Below are 14,613 nucleotides of genomic sequence, written 5' to 3' on the forward strand. Positions count from 1 at the left end.
ACTTAATTCACCTAACACGAATATGAAACAAAACTGAAGAAAATGAAATAATAATATCGAAAATGAGCAATTTAACGTAACACAGAATAAAGCGTAAGGAAAAATGTCATCGTTAACACCTTTAATATTTACTGTTTTCATTAGTAAATTGGAAAAGTACTTAACCTCTATAATGAATTAAACTGGATAATAAAGAAGTTTATGTTCCCTTCTTGAATGTAATAACGTGAAATTACTCGAGTATTTATACAGCTTTAAGTACACAAGGAAATAGGTCTCAAACATTGTAAGAAATGGCTCCAAAAGTTAAAAAAGTTGCAAAAAGCGCAGGCACGAAGAAAAGCCCAACTACTAAGGAGACTGGAAAAAGTGGATCTCCTAGAACAGCACTTGGTAGATTAAGAAAGATAGATAAGTCGAAAATTAAAGGAAAGTAAGCAATCTTCTTGTCGGTGATTTTAATAAATGATACATCCTTTAACTCTAATGTTTGATCTTTAGAAGAACTAAACATAAATTGAAATTGAAAGGATGGCTTGCAACACCTGCTGATTGGGCTCGTTTCAATGCCTGGGTAAAGAAAAATGCTCAACCAAAAAAGATTCCAGAACCTGAGCCTATAGTTAGTGTAAAAAAAATGTTTCACCACCTGAAAATTCATGCATATTTTTATACGTCACGTTGTGCAACATTTTTCAGGTCCGACCTTCCAAGCCATTGTCTCAGTTGAAGAAAAGAATCAACATTTTGTCCAAGCCTAAGAAGGCACCTGATCTAAGTATTATCTGTGAATTTGACTTCACCGTACCGAGAGCGGCATTGAAAGCAATTCCGTCTAAACGAACGATTTTATTAGCACTACCAAACATAAGATTGGTCGATTATGGCCGGGTTTATTATAAGATTTCACCAGCAGCTCTAACATACGAAGCGTCGCAAAGAATCATCGAGCTAAGTCAGCCTCGTGTCATTATTCCCGAAGAATGCAAGCCACCCAGGCTATCGATATGTGACAAACGTGTGCTCGATGAAGAAAGATTGCGAAAGTTGGCTCTAGCAAAAAAGTTGCTTGATTGCCCTCAGCAGTTAACGAAAGAGGAAATAGAAGAATTATTCACGCCTCAGGGTATAAGAAGAACCGCGCTTACCTATAAAGTAAATTGTATATCTTTCTCTGCGTTAATTTCACGTTGTATCCTTTCCACATTTATGATTGAACATGACAAATACTATTACGATGGTTCGTTAGATTACAGCTTGGGTAAGTTTTCTAGCTCTACCGGCGTACAAGAGAATAAAAGACAGAAAGGATGAGAAGGCGAAAACTTGGAAGAAAATGATAATCGAGGAAGGAGAAAGAAGAGGTAAAAGTGCTTTAGCTGAACACCAGAAACAAAAAGAAGAGATAAGACGAGGGAAAAAGCGAAAGTACGAAGATACGAAAAGGCAGCGGCGTGGCAAAGATGATAAAGAAATTACGGAAGGAGAAGAAGAGGAAGAGAAGTATAAAACGGAGGAAGAAGAGAGGAAAGCTAAAAGAAGAAAAATCGAGAAGCATGCCTGGAGATTTGCACCATTTCCGTGTAAACTCGATCCGTATGGTATTAAGAGGGCGGCTTTGAAAAGCAAAGGTCTGTGATAAAATTATAATAAAGTCACAACTATATTAATCAAAAATTATGTTATCTATTTTAGCATCTTCACGAATGGAGGAACTGTCTAAACCGCGTATTCGCAAAATTATAACTATAAGAGCTAATCCCTTTATCGTGAGAAAGGGTGCTTTGTCAGCTTCAGCTTCCGGGAGAATCGAATCTTTGGCAAAACCATCAAGGCCTCGAAGTCCTGTTGAAAGAAGAGCACCGCGAGAAAAAGATAAATATGGCAGACCGATATTCGAGATGCCTGTAGGATAATTCAATCTGATCGAATAATGTATCGAGTAGCTAGCAACAAATTAATTTATTAATTTGCCTGTAGGTGTATGGAAAGGTGTTACCGAAAACAAAACCATACAAAATGGGCGAATGCCCGGAGCCAAAAAAGAAAATGATTGCCAAAAAACGTCCGATTGACTCAATTGTCTACGAGCCTACCTTTGATCCATGTATATATCCAGACTTGGCTAAAAGACAGAAAATGGAAAGAAAAAGAGCTGAGAAATTATCGAAAACGAAAAAGAGCAAAAGGAAAAAACAGAAAAAAAGATTGAAAAAATCCAACTATTATGAAACAAAGAAGCTTGAAGATAAGAAGGAAGAAGAAGAAAAAGAAGAGAAAGTGGAAAAAGAGAAAGAAGAAACAGACGTCGTTATCGATGATGATGAAGCTCAATAGTGAAAAGGGAAATAAAAAATGAAAATGAGTAATTTAAAGTAACTAAAAATATTGTAATCTTTAAGGCGAAAAGAAGAAATGATAAATGTGTGTAACAAAGAAGAAAAAAATAAAGAGATAAAAATAGTACGAAAGACCTATATACGTTTCAGCGTTTTTAAATTCTCTCTAGTTATTTAAATATTTAGTTTACGTCATTAAACATATGGTTTCAAGTTATGAAAACAACAGTTGATATATGATAGTGTAAGTTTTATGTTTCCTTTACTTGACGTTTGCACTACAGTCACGTAATTTCGTGGCAACGCGATATACCTACATGTATTTGTGTAAAAGTTCCAAGTAAATAAGGAAAATTATTTCCAGTTATATGCACATATATATTCTATTAACTATAAGTGTCGGTTATCTTATCAATAAACATTTTTGCGTCGCCAGTTTTTATACTTGTTTTATGCTTCTTACATTACAGATATTTGATAACGCGGTTTTATATATATTCGATTGATGCAATTTCGAAGGAATTAATAACTCTAAGTAAATGATATATTTGTTTAAACATTATAATTATTACTATGTAACTTATTGTAACCTTTTAGCATGAGAGGAAACAATACAATTTTAGCGAATTTTATCCTTCGTTCTGAGTATATAACCCCATTTCTTTTTATCTGAGGCTTCAGTGTGTTTCAAGCATCGGCTACGTGAGCTATGTGTATTTAAAAAAGTTAATTTACACTTTTGATAAGAGAGGAACACTCAGACGACAATATGAAGTTACAGTTCAAGATCTTGCCTTGTATCATTGGCATCATTAATGTTTCATGTTGTACAGTACACCCGGAAGCAATAGCGCCAATTGGAAAAATCCGTGGTTCTATTCTGAATTCAAGGCTTGGTCAAAAGATTTATTCCTTCCGCGGAATAAAATATGCAGAGTCTCCCACAGGAGAACGACGTTTTCAGGTGAGTTTTTCATTCTTCTCTCAGCCGTAATTTTATTAATCCTGGAAAGATACTGGCATGTGGACATTCGTCAAACTTATCGTCAACCTTCAACTGTGGAAACAAAGAAAACTTTGCGTATTTCCTTTTATGCGAGTATTTATGGGACATCGGTGGGAATAATTCCTGTAATTTTCTCACGATACAGGTTCCTATCCCAGCAGCAGATTGGAGCAACGTTTTTGATGCCTCTAAAGAAGGTCCTGCATGTCCAAGTTTAGATAATGTAAAACCGATGTCCGAAGATTGCTTGCGTTTAAACGTGTACACTAAAAAAGTATACTTTGATCTTACTACTTTCTCTTTAGCGTATCTAAATCTTTGAATTATGCATTGTGTATTTATAGAGTTTAGTTGTTTAAACGTTGCAGCTACCATCGAAATGCGAAGATGAGAAAACACCAGTGCTGGTATTCTTTCATCCTGGAGGTTTTTACTCTTTCTCCGGTCAAAGCTTTTACTTTGGTCCCCAATATTTGATGGACCATAATATCGTTTTGGTCACTGTCAATTATCGCCTTGGTTCATTGGGTATTGTAATTATCCATAGAAAATAATATACCAGTGATCGTTGGTTAATTTTTGCACGAATCTCATAGGTTTCATAAGCACGGGCGATTCATTAGCTCCTGGAAATCTAGGTTTCAAAGATCAGGTTGTAGCACTTCGATGGGTTCAAAGGAATATCGCTGCTTTCGGAGGAGATGCAAATTCCGTAACTATCAGCGGTTATAGCGTTGGTGCACTCAGTACGATACTGCATATGGTATCGCCAATGTCCAAACACTTATTCCACAGAGCGATCGTAATGAGTGCTTGGTTTGCAAGCACGGGACCGTTCCCAACCGATCAGAACGATCTTGCGAAGAAGCAGGCGCAACTTTTGCATTGCCCGACCAATAATAGCAGAGAAATGTTGACTTGTCTCAAATCGAAACCTGTTGAGAATTTCACGAAAACTATGGCAGATTTCTTCGTTAGTTGATATCGCACAGAAATTATTTTTCTTCTATAATTCAACCCAAGGTATTTGTTTGCGCGAATGCTTGATTTTTAGGAATGGTACGGAGATCCAATTATAGTATGGAAACCAGTCGTGGAACCAGAAGTTTCAGGAATAGAACGATTTCTACCGGCTCAACCTTACGATCTTATTAGACAGGGGAAGTTTCATCAAGTTCCAGCTATATTTGGAGTAACGAAAGATGAATTTGGCGGAGTAGTTGTCGGTACGTGGGATAGTTGTTGAACAAAATGTGTTTGTGTGCGTAACATGCGTCACTTCTTTTAGCATTCGAGAATAGAACCAAGGCAGGTTATGATATGTATCGGGAAATGAGCGATAATTGGTATCGAATTGCACCGATCAGTTTTATATACGATCGTAAGCCACCGCGATCAGAATATATTAGCAGAGAACTGCGACAGTTTTATTTCAATGGTCAACCCTTAAGTTCGGCTAACAGAGACGGTCTCGCACATGTACGAATTTCTAAAATAATCACTGAAATTTCTTTACCCGTCCGATTCATTGTTATTAACGTTGCCGATTTATAGATTTATGCAGACAGCGTAATTATATTTCCAACGTATCGTACAGCCAAGTTGATAGCCACTAATTCTAGAGTTCCGGTATATTTCTATAAATTTACATATCAAGGACGTTATAGCTTTACTATGTGGAACGCTACGACACCTTACGGTAAGTTTACGTTGTAATTGATTTGCATCACCAATTTACTTTTATTCGGTAATTTTAGGTGTAGTACATCAGGATGATTTGCAATATTTATTCTTCATGAAGGATATCTTTCCATACTTTAATGAGACTGCACCTGAAATTCCAATGGTTAAATTGTATACATCTATGTGGACGAGTTTCATAGGTACTGGCAAACCTGTCCCAGAGGATGGTGCATTTAGCCATATAACGTGGGACAGGTTTGTGCCTGAGCAAAACAACTACTTGGAGATCAACGTAAACCCCACCATGAAGACTGGTTTGTACCCTGATAGGATGGAAGAATGGGAAAAATTATTTCCTCTATCTCTTGTATCACAGGCTTAAATAATTAAATTACGGATCTACCTTTGTTCTGCTCCTATTAATATTATTTTTAATGTTTAGATATATTTCAATAAATACACGAATGTCAATCAGTATCGAAGTATGCATTTGTTGTATGTATGTGTATTTGTTTTTCCCTTTTCATTCTAATTTTGAAAGCTTGACGTGGTGTGTAATTCCGATATTTCAATAGTTTATTAGAACATATCTACATAAGTTAATGCTCGTATTTGCCCTCGTTTGTTATCAAGTTATTAATATCACTGTAACGATAATACTATTATTGTAAGCTCTACGTTCATATAGTCGAAATATCGCTATATGTTTATTTTTCGCGATAAATATTATGAATAATACTTATCATTCGTTAAAGAATCAAGCAAGAAGTGAAAAATTATAAATTAATATTTATATTAGCGATATCATGAATGAAATACAATACATATTAAGGGTTGCTTAAGTAATTAAACGATTATTTGCAGTCACTTGTGAATGACAAATAAGAAGTCTTTGTATAAGAGCTTATAAAAGATAATTTTTTCGAGGAAGGTAAGTGGATTTCCCCACTCATTTTCCTTGTAGCTCTCGTATAAATTGTTCGGCTTTGCCCATGAGTTGTTCAGTGTTCGTATGGGCACAGCTTATGCCGGTTATCCGGATTAATTTGTTCTTATTAAGAGTTTCTTGCTTTAAAATAAAGATAATATCGTGAAACAGAAGATTATAAAAAGTTGAAAATGAAAAGCACTCTGGTGTTTTACCTTTGCCTTATTGGCTTTGTTCTCGCTAAACATTCAGCGCATCATCATCATCATCATTATCATCAGACGGTGGCAAATGCTCCAATTGGAAGAATACGTGGTTCTATTTTAACTTCTAGGCATGGGAGGCAGATTTATTCGTTTCGCGGCATAAGATATGGCAAACCACCTGTTGGACCCCTACGTTTTCAAGTAAGCATTTTGAATTTGAAGATATTTTCCAAATTTTTCTCATTTCATCTCATCGTTGATAAATTTAACGAACGGGACGTGTTTCACAAAAAGGAAGAAGTGAAAGTAAATATACTCGATAATGTTGCAATTGTGTCAAAATGTCACTATTAATGTATTTACTATTAGTCATCTAATGTCACGATAGCCATTTCCATGTTAGTAACGAGAATGATGTCGCCTTTCGCGCGTTTATTCCATATTTGACAAACACCGTTAAGAAATTAACTTACAAATTATCTCATTTTCACGACACGAGAATTGCAATCCAAATTGTACAAATTTCACAGATTTAACGAGATTAAACATAATTTGCGCAATATATACTCCTTGATATTCCTACTATTTATTTAATTACACTTTTAATTTTGTATTTGTGCATTACAAATAGCCTCCAGTCCCAGCAGAAGATTGGGAAGACGTTTTCGATGCTAGCAAAGAAGGGCCGAGTTGTCCTCGTCCTAATAATACATTGATATCGGAAGATTGTTTACGCTTAAACGTATACACTACCAAAGTGAGCAATGACACATATTAAACTAGCAAGTATAAATTATATAATCTCAGAATTTTTTGCATTGAACTTCATTTTTAATTCTAGTTACCTTGCGAACGCGAAAATGTGTCAAGGCCAGTTATGGTGTTCATACATCCCGGTGGCTTTTACTCGTTTTCGGGACAAAGTGAAATTTTCGGACCACAGTATCTAATGGATAAAGACGTCGTCTTGGTTACAATTAACTATCGTCTTGGAACACTAGGTACTTTCGAATGCATCAAGGAAACGATTAGAACGCGAAAAGTTTACATTGTGAATTTTAAAACACGACTATAAATCCTTTTAGGTTTCTTGAGTACCGGTGATCAGATTGCACCAGGTAACATGGGCCTAAAAGATCAAGTCGTGGCTTTGCGTTGGATTCAAAGGAACATCGCTGCTTTTGGTGGCAATCCAAATTCCGTTACTCTAGTCGGTTGCAGCGCTGGAAGTTTTAGTATCATGTTGCATATGGTATCTCCAATGTCTAAAAACTTATTCCACAGAGCTATCGGAATGAGTTCATCAGCTATCAAACCAGAAGTTTATTCCGGTATATCGCAAAATGGGCAAATAGAACTTGCCAAGAAACAGGCCCGACTAGTGGGTTGTCCCACCGATTCAACTAGTGCTATGGTGCAGTGCCTTAATACGTTACCTATGGAAAACTTCACAAATACATTAGATCAAATGTTTGTGAGTATAAAGTAATAACGAAGATGTCGCATATAGAAGTTTCGCTACGTCTGAGTATTAATTATATTTCTATGACAGGATTGGCATGGTAATCCTATTCTACTGTGGACACCTACTGTGGAACCCAATGTTCCGGGTCTTGAAAGATTTTTGTCCGAACAACCGTATGATATGATCACACAAGGACGGTTCTACCAGGTCCCTTACATCCTTGGAATTACAGAAGAAGAATTTGGCGGAGTAATAGTGCGTACGTACTCAATTCAGAAAAATAACTTTCGCATACATAGAATTTGCTTCTCTCATTATTTGATTGTGTTGTGTAGTTTATGAAAGAGGTGCGAAAAGTGGTAATAATCTGTATCCTGAGGTGAACAATAATTGGACTACCCTCGCACCTATCATATGCATGTACGAACGTGATACACCGCAATCAAATTATATCAGTAACGAATTACGACAATTTTATTTCAAAGATCAGCAAATTGATTCGAGTACCAAAGAGCAACTTGCTAAAGTTAGTATTAAATTTATTTTATCTTCTAATTACTTTTTTTGCTATCGACTAAATATATTAAAGAATACTAAACTTTTTGCAGGTATATGGTGATTCTGTAATTATATTCCCCATGTATCGAGCAGCTAAATTATTTGCCACATACTCGAAGGAGCCAGTATACTTTTATAAGTTTACTTACGAAGGACGTTACAGTTTTTACATGTGGAACGATACTACACCATACGGTAAAACTATTTACTTCCCATTTGGTTAAATAGATCATATTTCAAACTTTTATTCTTCTCTTAGGTGCATCGCATCAAGATGATCTAATGTATCTATTCTACATGGAAAAATATTTCCCGTACTTTGGACTTGATGCCCCCGAAGCTCCTATGATAGAACTTTATACCAGTATGTGGACAAATTTCGCTACAAATAGTGAGCCGATTCCTAAGAACGATGATAAATTCAGAAACGTAAAATGGAACAACTTCGTACCTGAGCAAATCAATTATTTGGACATCAACCTTCATCCAACTATGAAAACTGGAATCTTCCCTGAGAGAATGCAGTTATGGGAACGGCTATTCCCCTTGCCTTCGGCTTCAAAGACAGTGAAACAATGAATGTATTGTTCTTCTATAATTGAACAGTTCTTTCTATCTTTGACATTTCAATATTGAATTTCTATCAAGAAATTTTTACCAAGCTAATACAACAGAAAACAGGGGCCCCCATATTTTTTAATTAAATTAAAATGTTTAAATAAAATATGAAAAGAACTTTATTCTTACTTCTTATTATCATTACGTAATATAACATAATTTAAAATATTTGTATAAAAACATTACCAAGTTACGACTCTTTTAAAATGACTAAAAATATGCAATTTTTAAGTACAAATTACAAAAGATATATCTATATTAAACGTTTAAATTTTTGGATCCGACGGTTGAAGTTTTACTATAGCTTCACTGAGTTCCCAAAACTTCTTACCTTTCGCTGGATCTTTTACGCCTCGACAAAGTTCAGATTCCTAAAATTAAACGGTTTCATTATTATTTAAGAAGGTAGATCATTCTGCCCGCTAAAAGAACCGAAACCTTTGCTTACCTGACAATCCATAAAGTATTTGCCAGAAATTTCCTTTACTTCGTCCGATACGGCAAGGTGTATGGTTGTTTGTGCACCTTGTTCGGGTGTTTTGCAGAAAGTGTTTAGTAATAAATTTAATACCCAAGAGAATGGAGGCGGAACATTCTTCCAAATTCCGGTACTCATTAGACCAGGGTGAAGACAATTAGCCGTCACGCCAGAATCCTGAAGACGTCTTGCTAGTTCCAACGTAAACACGATGTTCGCGTATTTCGAAACATAGTATAAGTAGGCAGGCAAGGTCGTCGTTGGATTTACGTTATTTAAATTTAAACTCGCAAAAACGTATAGACCCGATGCAACGACAACGATCCGACTTGGTTTCGATCGTTTCAGCAAGTCTGCAAAATTATAATTCTGTAAATCGCATTTTGGAATGCTATAGTCGATAAAATGGCATTTGAAACAAAATGATTATCATACCGATTAAAAGGTGTGTAAGTAAAAATGGTCCATAATGATTTGTTGCCATAGTCATCTCTAATCCGTCATCAGTGACTTTTTTTCTGAATACTTCTGCAGTTCCAGCGTTATGAATTAATACATCCAACCTGTTCTCTTCGCGATTTATTTGCTGCGCAAATTCTCTCACCGACGACATTGATGACAAATCAAGTTTTCGAGCAACGATATTGTCATTACCAAATTCTTTTATTAGTTCCTCTGAGAAAACAAGTTTTTTTAAATGAAACTCAATCTACATGTGTATACTTCTTTTTATAAATGGGTAAAATCGACAATATGCAAAGTCATCGTTCGCTGCAGAAGGAAATAGAAAGTAAATGATTGTGTTTTGTACGAACGATGACACGTTTCTTGCAATTTTATAACTAGTTTGACAAAGACTGACGCACGATGTTAAAAGAACTATTATAATTACAAACGGAAGTGACCTGAGAATATATAACTCTATCTATAGAACATTTTGCGTAACTTCAGCATAGATTGCAAACATTACTATATCTTTACTTGTAATTAACTATATTTCGCTTTATTTTTAACGAATCGTTACTATTGTCTTCCCTTCCTTTATCTCCTTTCTTTTCGTCTAGTGTAATTGATCTATAACAACGCTGTTAATTTAATAATATGATCGCAAAAGTGAAGTTTAATGAACCTTTTAGTTTGTTTGCTGCCTCCATATTTCGGCAGGCCATGATCAGTCTTGCGCCTCTCTTTGCGATATCCTTCGCAGTCTCCTTTCCAATGCCGGAAGTGCATCCAGTGATTATCACAGTCTTTCCGTCCATTCTGTTCTTGCTCCTGCAGATTCCCAACGTGTACTGAGCGTAAAAGTACACCGCTAGCAGGAACAGAAGCACGACGAGTAACGCGGCTGCGGCCAAGTAACATACCGTCGTGCAAGACACAATCTTCAGTAACATGATCTAAATGGATGGTGTATAGTACGTGACAAATTGCGAGTCTGTTGCAGTGAACACGTATTGAAAAACAATAAATAAAAAAGCATGCATATAGTAGCAGATAAAAATTTGAGACTTGTGTTATGCTTCTAATAAATACAAATAATGAAGTTGACATTAGTTCCAGAACTGTAAGGAAACATTTGGAAGATTTTGATTTAAAAGGACGAAAGCCCCGTAGATAGCTAATGCTTAGTACAAAGAATCGAAGAATGCAACTTGCATTTGCCAAAGCCCACGAACATTGGCAGAATGTTTCATTTTCGGACAAATCAAAATTCAACCGTGTCCATCCTGACGGATTACGATACGTTAGACGTCGAATTGGCGAAGATTTAACCCTTTGCACTCAACGATTTTTTGGCTAGAGAAGAGTAGAAAATCAAAGATTCTCTACTAAAAAACTGATGATACTTTTCTGAGCAGTAAAGAAAGAATTGTATAATAATAGAATTGTAGAATTATTTGATTTCGATACTTCGCACACTGTTACATTACATTAAATTTGATATATTAATTAATATCGATCTTCCAAATTTTATGAAATGGTGACTGAAGGTCATCTCTCGAGTGCAAAGGATTAAAACCGCAGTGTGTTTTACCTGCATTGAAGCATATAGCGTAATGGTGCTTGTTTCTCTAGTAACGGTTCTGATCTATACCAAGATGGTAGGTCGTATTGACAGACGTATGGACCGTTTTCAATACATAGACATACCGAAGAATATAACGTTATCATATTCAGGCAATAATATATCTAATAATTTTATACTTTAACAAATGCATGATTAATTAGTTATTATTAAATAGTAGAACAATGTAGTTATGTTTTTCATATAAATAAAGTAATTTCTTTATTTTCTTATGTTCGTCTTAAACTTTTGTCCGCTACTCTACATGGTTAGAGTAGCAGGAAAGGAAGCAATTATATGCGAAAGGCGTTAATTTTAGATCTTGAATAAACCTTGGATAAATTATGGTAAATCATATACTGTCTTATGTACGTTTCTTAAAAGCGACTGATCTTTAGTATCTTTTTGCAACTTTCGAAACTCTCTTATGACACTTGGCATTAAAGTCTCCCGTTCTCGAAGAAACGTTAGCAGAGGGTCGATGACCGTGAATATGGCTCGCTAGAGATATCGGGCACTGACGTGTTCTACTTGACAGAATAACTCGTATGAAACATCGAACGATTTCACAATTTTTAAATATATAATTTTCATATTTATGACTTCCATTTACATATAATATATAACAAATTATTCTTTTTATATTGATGCATTTTTTAAATTAATTTTTCCATTAATGTCTCTATGATATTCGAGTTAAATTCTATTTTACAATGTGATTTACAATCATGTATGTATCATGCAAATACGTTGATTTACGTCACGTTAGTGTAAAAAGTAGACCGCAACTATTAGCTCAAATTAATAAGTGTGTCACATACTTATACAAAGTAAAAAGAGAAATCTACAATTATTAAATGCGTATGAGAATCTCATCTACTTTATAATACAGTAAAATTTTGCAATACTCCATGACTGAAATTTTTAGCAAATAATTTTATAAAGTCTATTGAACAAGACAATGAATCTTAACAGCACCCAGATTGTTTTTGTTAATGAGTGCAAAAAGTTTCACGATTATGTTTGCGGCAGTTCCAAAAGCAGCAACTGTATGAAAGTTATTGCAGACCGATGAGAATAGCGAGTAGTGGAATTTGAAAAGAGTAGAGCAAAAAGTGTCAAGCAGTATGCATGAGAAGCCGACAAAAAAATTCTGTTAATTTAACGTTGAATTATACTTACACCAGTTGCTAGCAAATTCTCATTCAGGCTGGTTCAAGGGTTCAGATACTAGCGCACCTTTTCTGCCGGAGTGTTGCCTCTGTACTAACATTGCTATACGTGACCCTGCAGCAGGCATCGCCCCACTCTGTCCATAGAGAACAGTGACGGGAGAGTGGCTTTTACAAACCTTAATGTCAAGTTCCCCGTAGCCTCGTCCTAAAAAAGAACTCGTTACATTTTTCAATCCCGTGCATCTTGAATATACGCATTCACGTAGTTAGTCTATGTCAAGTGCGTTTCTATGTTGTTTACGATGTTGAGTGTAGTCAACTATGTCCTCGCTTTGTTGTCCTTTCAAATCGGTAAGACAGTTTTCCGAAATGAAAGTATTATGTGGCGTGTACAACTACACTGTAATTTTCCATATCTTCTATAGGTAAAAACAGTGCATTGTTATGTTGACAATTTTTGCGGCGATAATTAAAGAAAATCTTCAACTTATGGAAAATTTAAAAGTACTGAAGTTATTAATTAGAGAATATTCATTAGAGGTAATTATGTTAATGACTTATTAAGCACATAAATTTACATATTTTAGGAGAAAGTTATTACATGCAAGCTTTCCTATTATTCGTTTCGAAAACCTTATGATATATTAAACTTGAAGAATTTATAAATATCGAAAAATGTTTTCCTTAATTTGAATTTGTTATCTATAAACGATTAAATAATGCGATAAATAATTAAAAAGACAAATATTTTATTTAATATTATAATAAACGTATTTATTTACTATTCTGAGCATTATTCCTTTATTTTTACTTTTTCTTAAACATTTTACGATTATAGTTTAGTTTGCTCTTAGTTTCGTAATCACAGGTCTCAAGGTTTTATCGTGTTCTCAAGATACGCAATTTTGTGATTTAAGGAAGAAATAATATTGTCGAGCTCCTGTAGTTTTCTTGTTAATTCTACGAAGGCGTGAAAAACATTAGGATCGTCTTCGTTAATATTCTCCGATGTTGTTTGCGTTCTAGACGCCTTCGTCACATTTTCCACTTCAACAGATATAAAAAAAGCATATCAAAATTCTCTTTACGTTTGCTTCTTTACTGTATCATTTTCTTTAAAAAGATGTGTATACGGGGGTACATGTATATTTATCTATGTATCTTATATATATATATTTTTCTTTATATATATTCCGATAGTGACTAAATCTACAAGTATATAACTTACACAAACAGTGGAAGCGATTGTTTGATCGAAAATAATTCCAGATGCATAGCCAGCTTATGAGCCATTTCAAGATAAAGTGCAATTTTTCTGTAGCACGTACAAATATTGATTTCTTACAATCAAGTGTCTTCAAAGTTACTTCATCAACAGTACTTGATATTGACTTCTCTGATATCGTAGTTTTGATGTTATCCACGTCTATTTTGTCTGAATAAAGTGTCATTCGCTTTAGAATTGTTAAAATTGTGTTCCTATTAATACCTTGAGTTTTATTAATTTATTTAGTGTTTATTACCGTCTTCGATAGAGTCATTTTCTTTGTCATTACGTAATAAATCGTCAGAACCTTGTAGAACCTTCTTTCTTAGTTCTAGCAACATATTTTCAGCAGCACCAGGATAACAATTCGCCAACTGATTAATGATATCTTTAGTTAATTTCATATCAATTTTACGCAGCACTTTTCGATTTAATATCTGCCAATTTTCTTTCTTCGTAGTTATACTATTGGCTGGTACGTAATTATGAAGGTCAACATAACGAGGATAATATATTTTTAGAATTTCCGCCATTATTACTGAAGAACATATTTTTTAATTACTTAAATTATAGGAAGTCAAACAAATATCTGAATAAAAGAAATTAATACACCAGTCATTCGGTTAAATAATTACCAGCATCCGAAAGATCTCTAGATAAATTTTTTGTTGGTTTTGAAAGTGGAATCGTAGACATCCATGTATGCAATTCATCTAATTGATTTTTTGCATTTTTTTTGTCTTCATCAGCCATTTCTGTACGTTCGGTAAATATTATTATTATTATATCAATTTAGAAATTAATTTAATAAACACTATTGAG

The 14,613-nt window shown here is 34.6% G+C and overlaps 3 protein-coding genes across 3 annotated transcripts; 1 reads left to right on the top strand and 2 right to left on the bottom strand.

Moving 5' to 3' along the window:
• The first annotated feature begins 2,956 nt into the window (after positions 1–2,956).
• Positions 2,957–8,869, top strand: LOC108545236 (uncharacterized). Its single transcript, XM_017896754.1, has 16 exons — positions 2,957–3,303; positions 3,491–3,619; positions 3,714–3,873; positions 3,942–4,318; positions 4,400–4,571; positions 4,634–4,824; positions 4,900–5,044; positions 5,103–5,404; positions 6,118–6,363; positions 6,794–6,919; positions 7,004–7,163; positions 7,248–7,636; positions 7,715–7,886; positions 7,963–8,153; positions 8,236–8,380; positions 8,445–8,869. The coding sequence occupies exons 1-16, from the start codon at positions 3,109–3,111 to the stop codon at positions 8,762–8,764; spliced, it is 3,420 nt and encodes a 1,139-aa protein (XP_017752243.1). The 5' UTR covers positions 2,957–3,108; the 3' UTR covers positions 8,765–8,869.
• A 200-nt stretch (positions 8,870–9,069) lies between these two features.
• Positions 9,070–12,635, bottom strand: LOC108545254 (retinol dehydrogenase 14). Its single transcript, XM_017896779.1, has 5 exons — positions 12,532–12,635; positions 10,411–10,681; positions 9,717–9,956; positions 9,252–9,634; positions 9,070–9,174 (listed from the first exon to the last, which is right to left on the bottom strand). The coding sequence occupies exons 2-5, from the start codon at positions 10,676–10,678 to the stop codon at positions 9,070–9,072; spliced, it is 996 nt and encodes a 331-aa protein (XP_017752268.1). The 5' UTR covers positions 10,679–10,681; positions 12,532–12,635.
• A 760-nt stretch (positions 12,636–13,395) lies between these two features.
• On the bottom strand, positions 13,396–14,544 carry LOC108545237 (sperm flagellar protein 1). The gene is made up of 4 exons (XM_017896755.1): positions 14,427–14,544; positions 14,048–14,329; positions 13,870–13,959; positions 13,396–13,571 (listed from the first exon to the last, which is right to left on the bottom strand). The coding sequence occupies exons 1-4, from the start codon at positions 14,542–14,544 to the stop codon at positions 13,396–13,398; spliced, it is 666 nt and encodes a 221-aa protein (XP_017752244.1).
• Positions 14,545–14,613: the final 69 nt, after the last annotated feature.

The sequence above is a fragment of the Eufriesea mexicana genome, unplaced genomic scaffold, assembly GCF_001483705.2.
Source record: "Eufriesea mexicana isolate 0111107269 unplaced genomic scaffold, ASM148370v2 scaffold385, whole genome shotgun sequence".
Classification (NCBI taxonomy): Eukaryota; Metazoa; Arthropoda; class Insecta; order Hymenoptera; family Apidae; genus Eufriesea; species Eufriesea mexicana.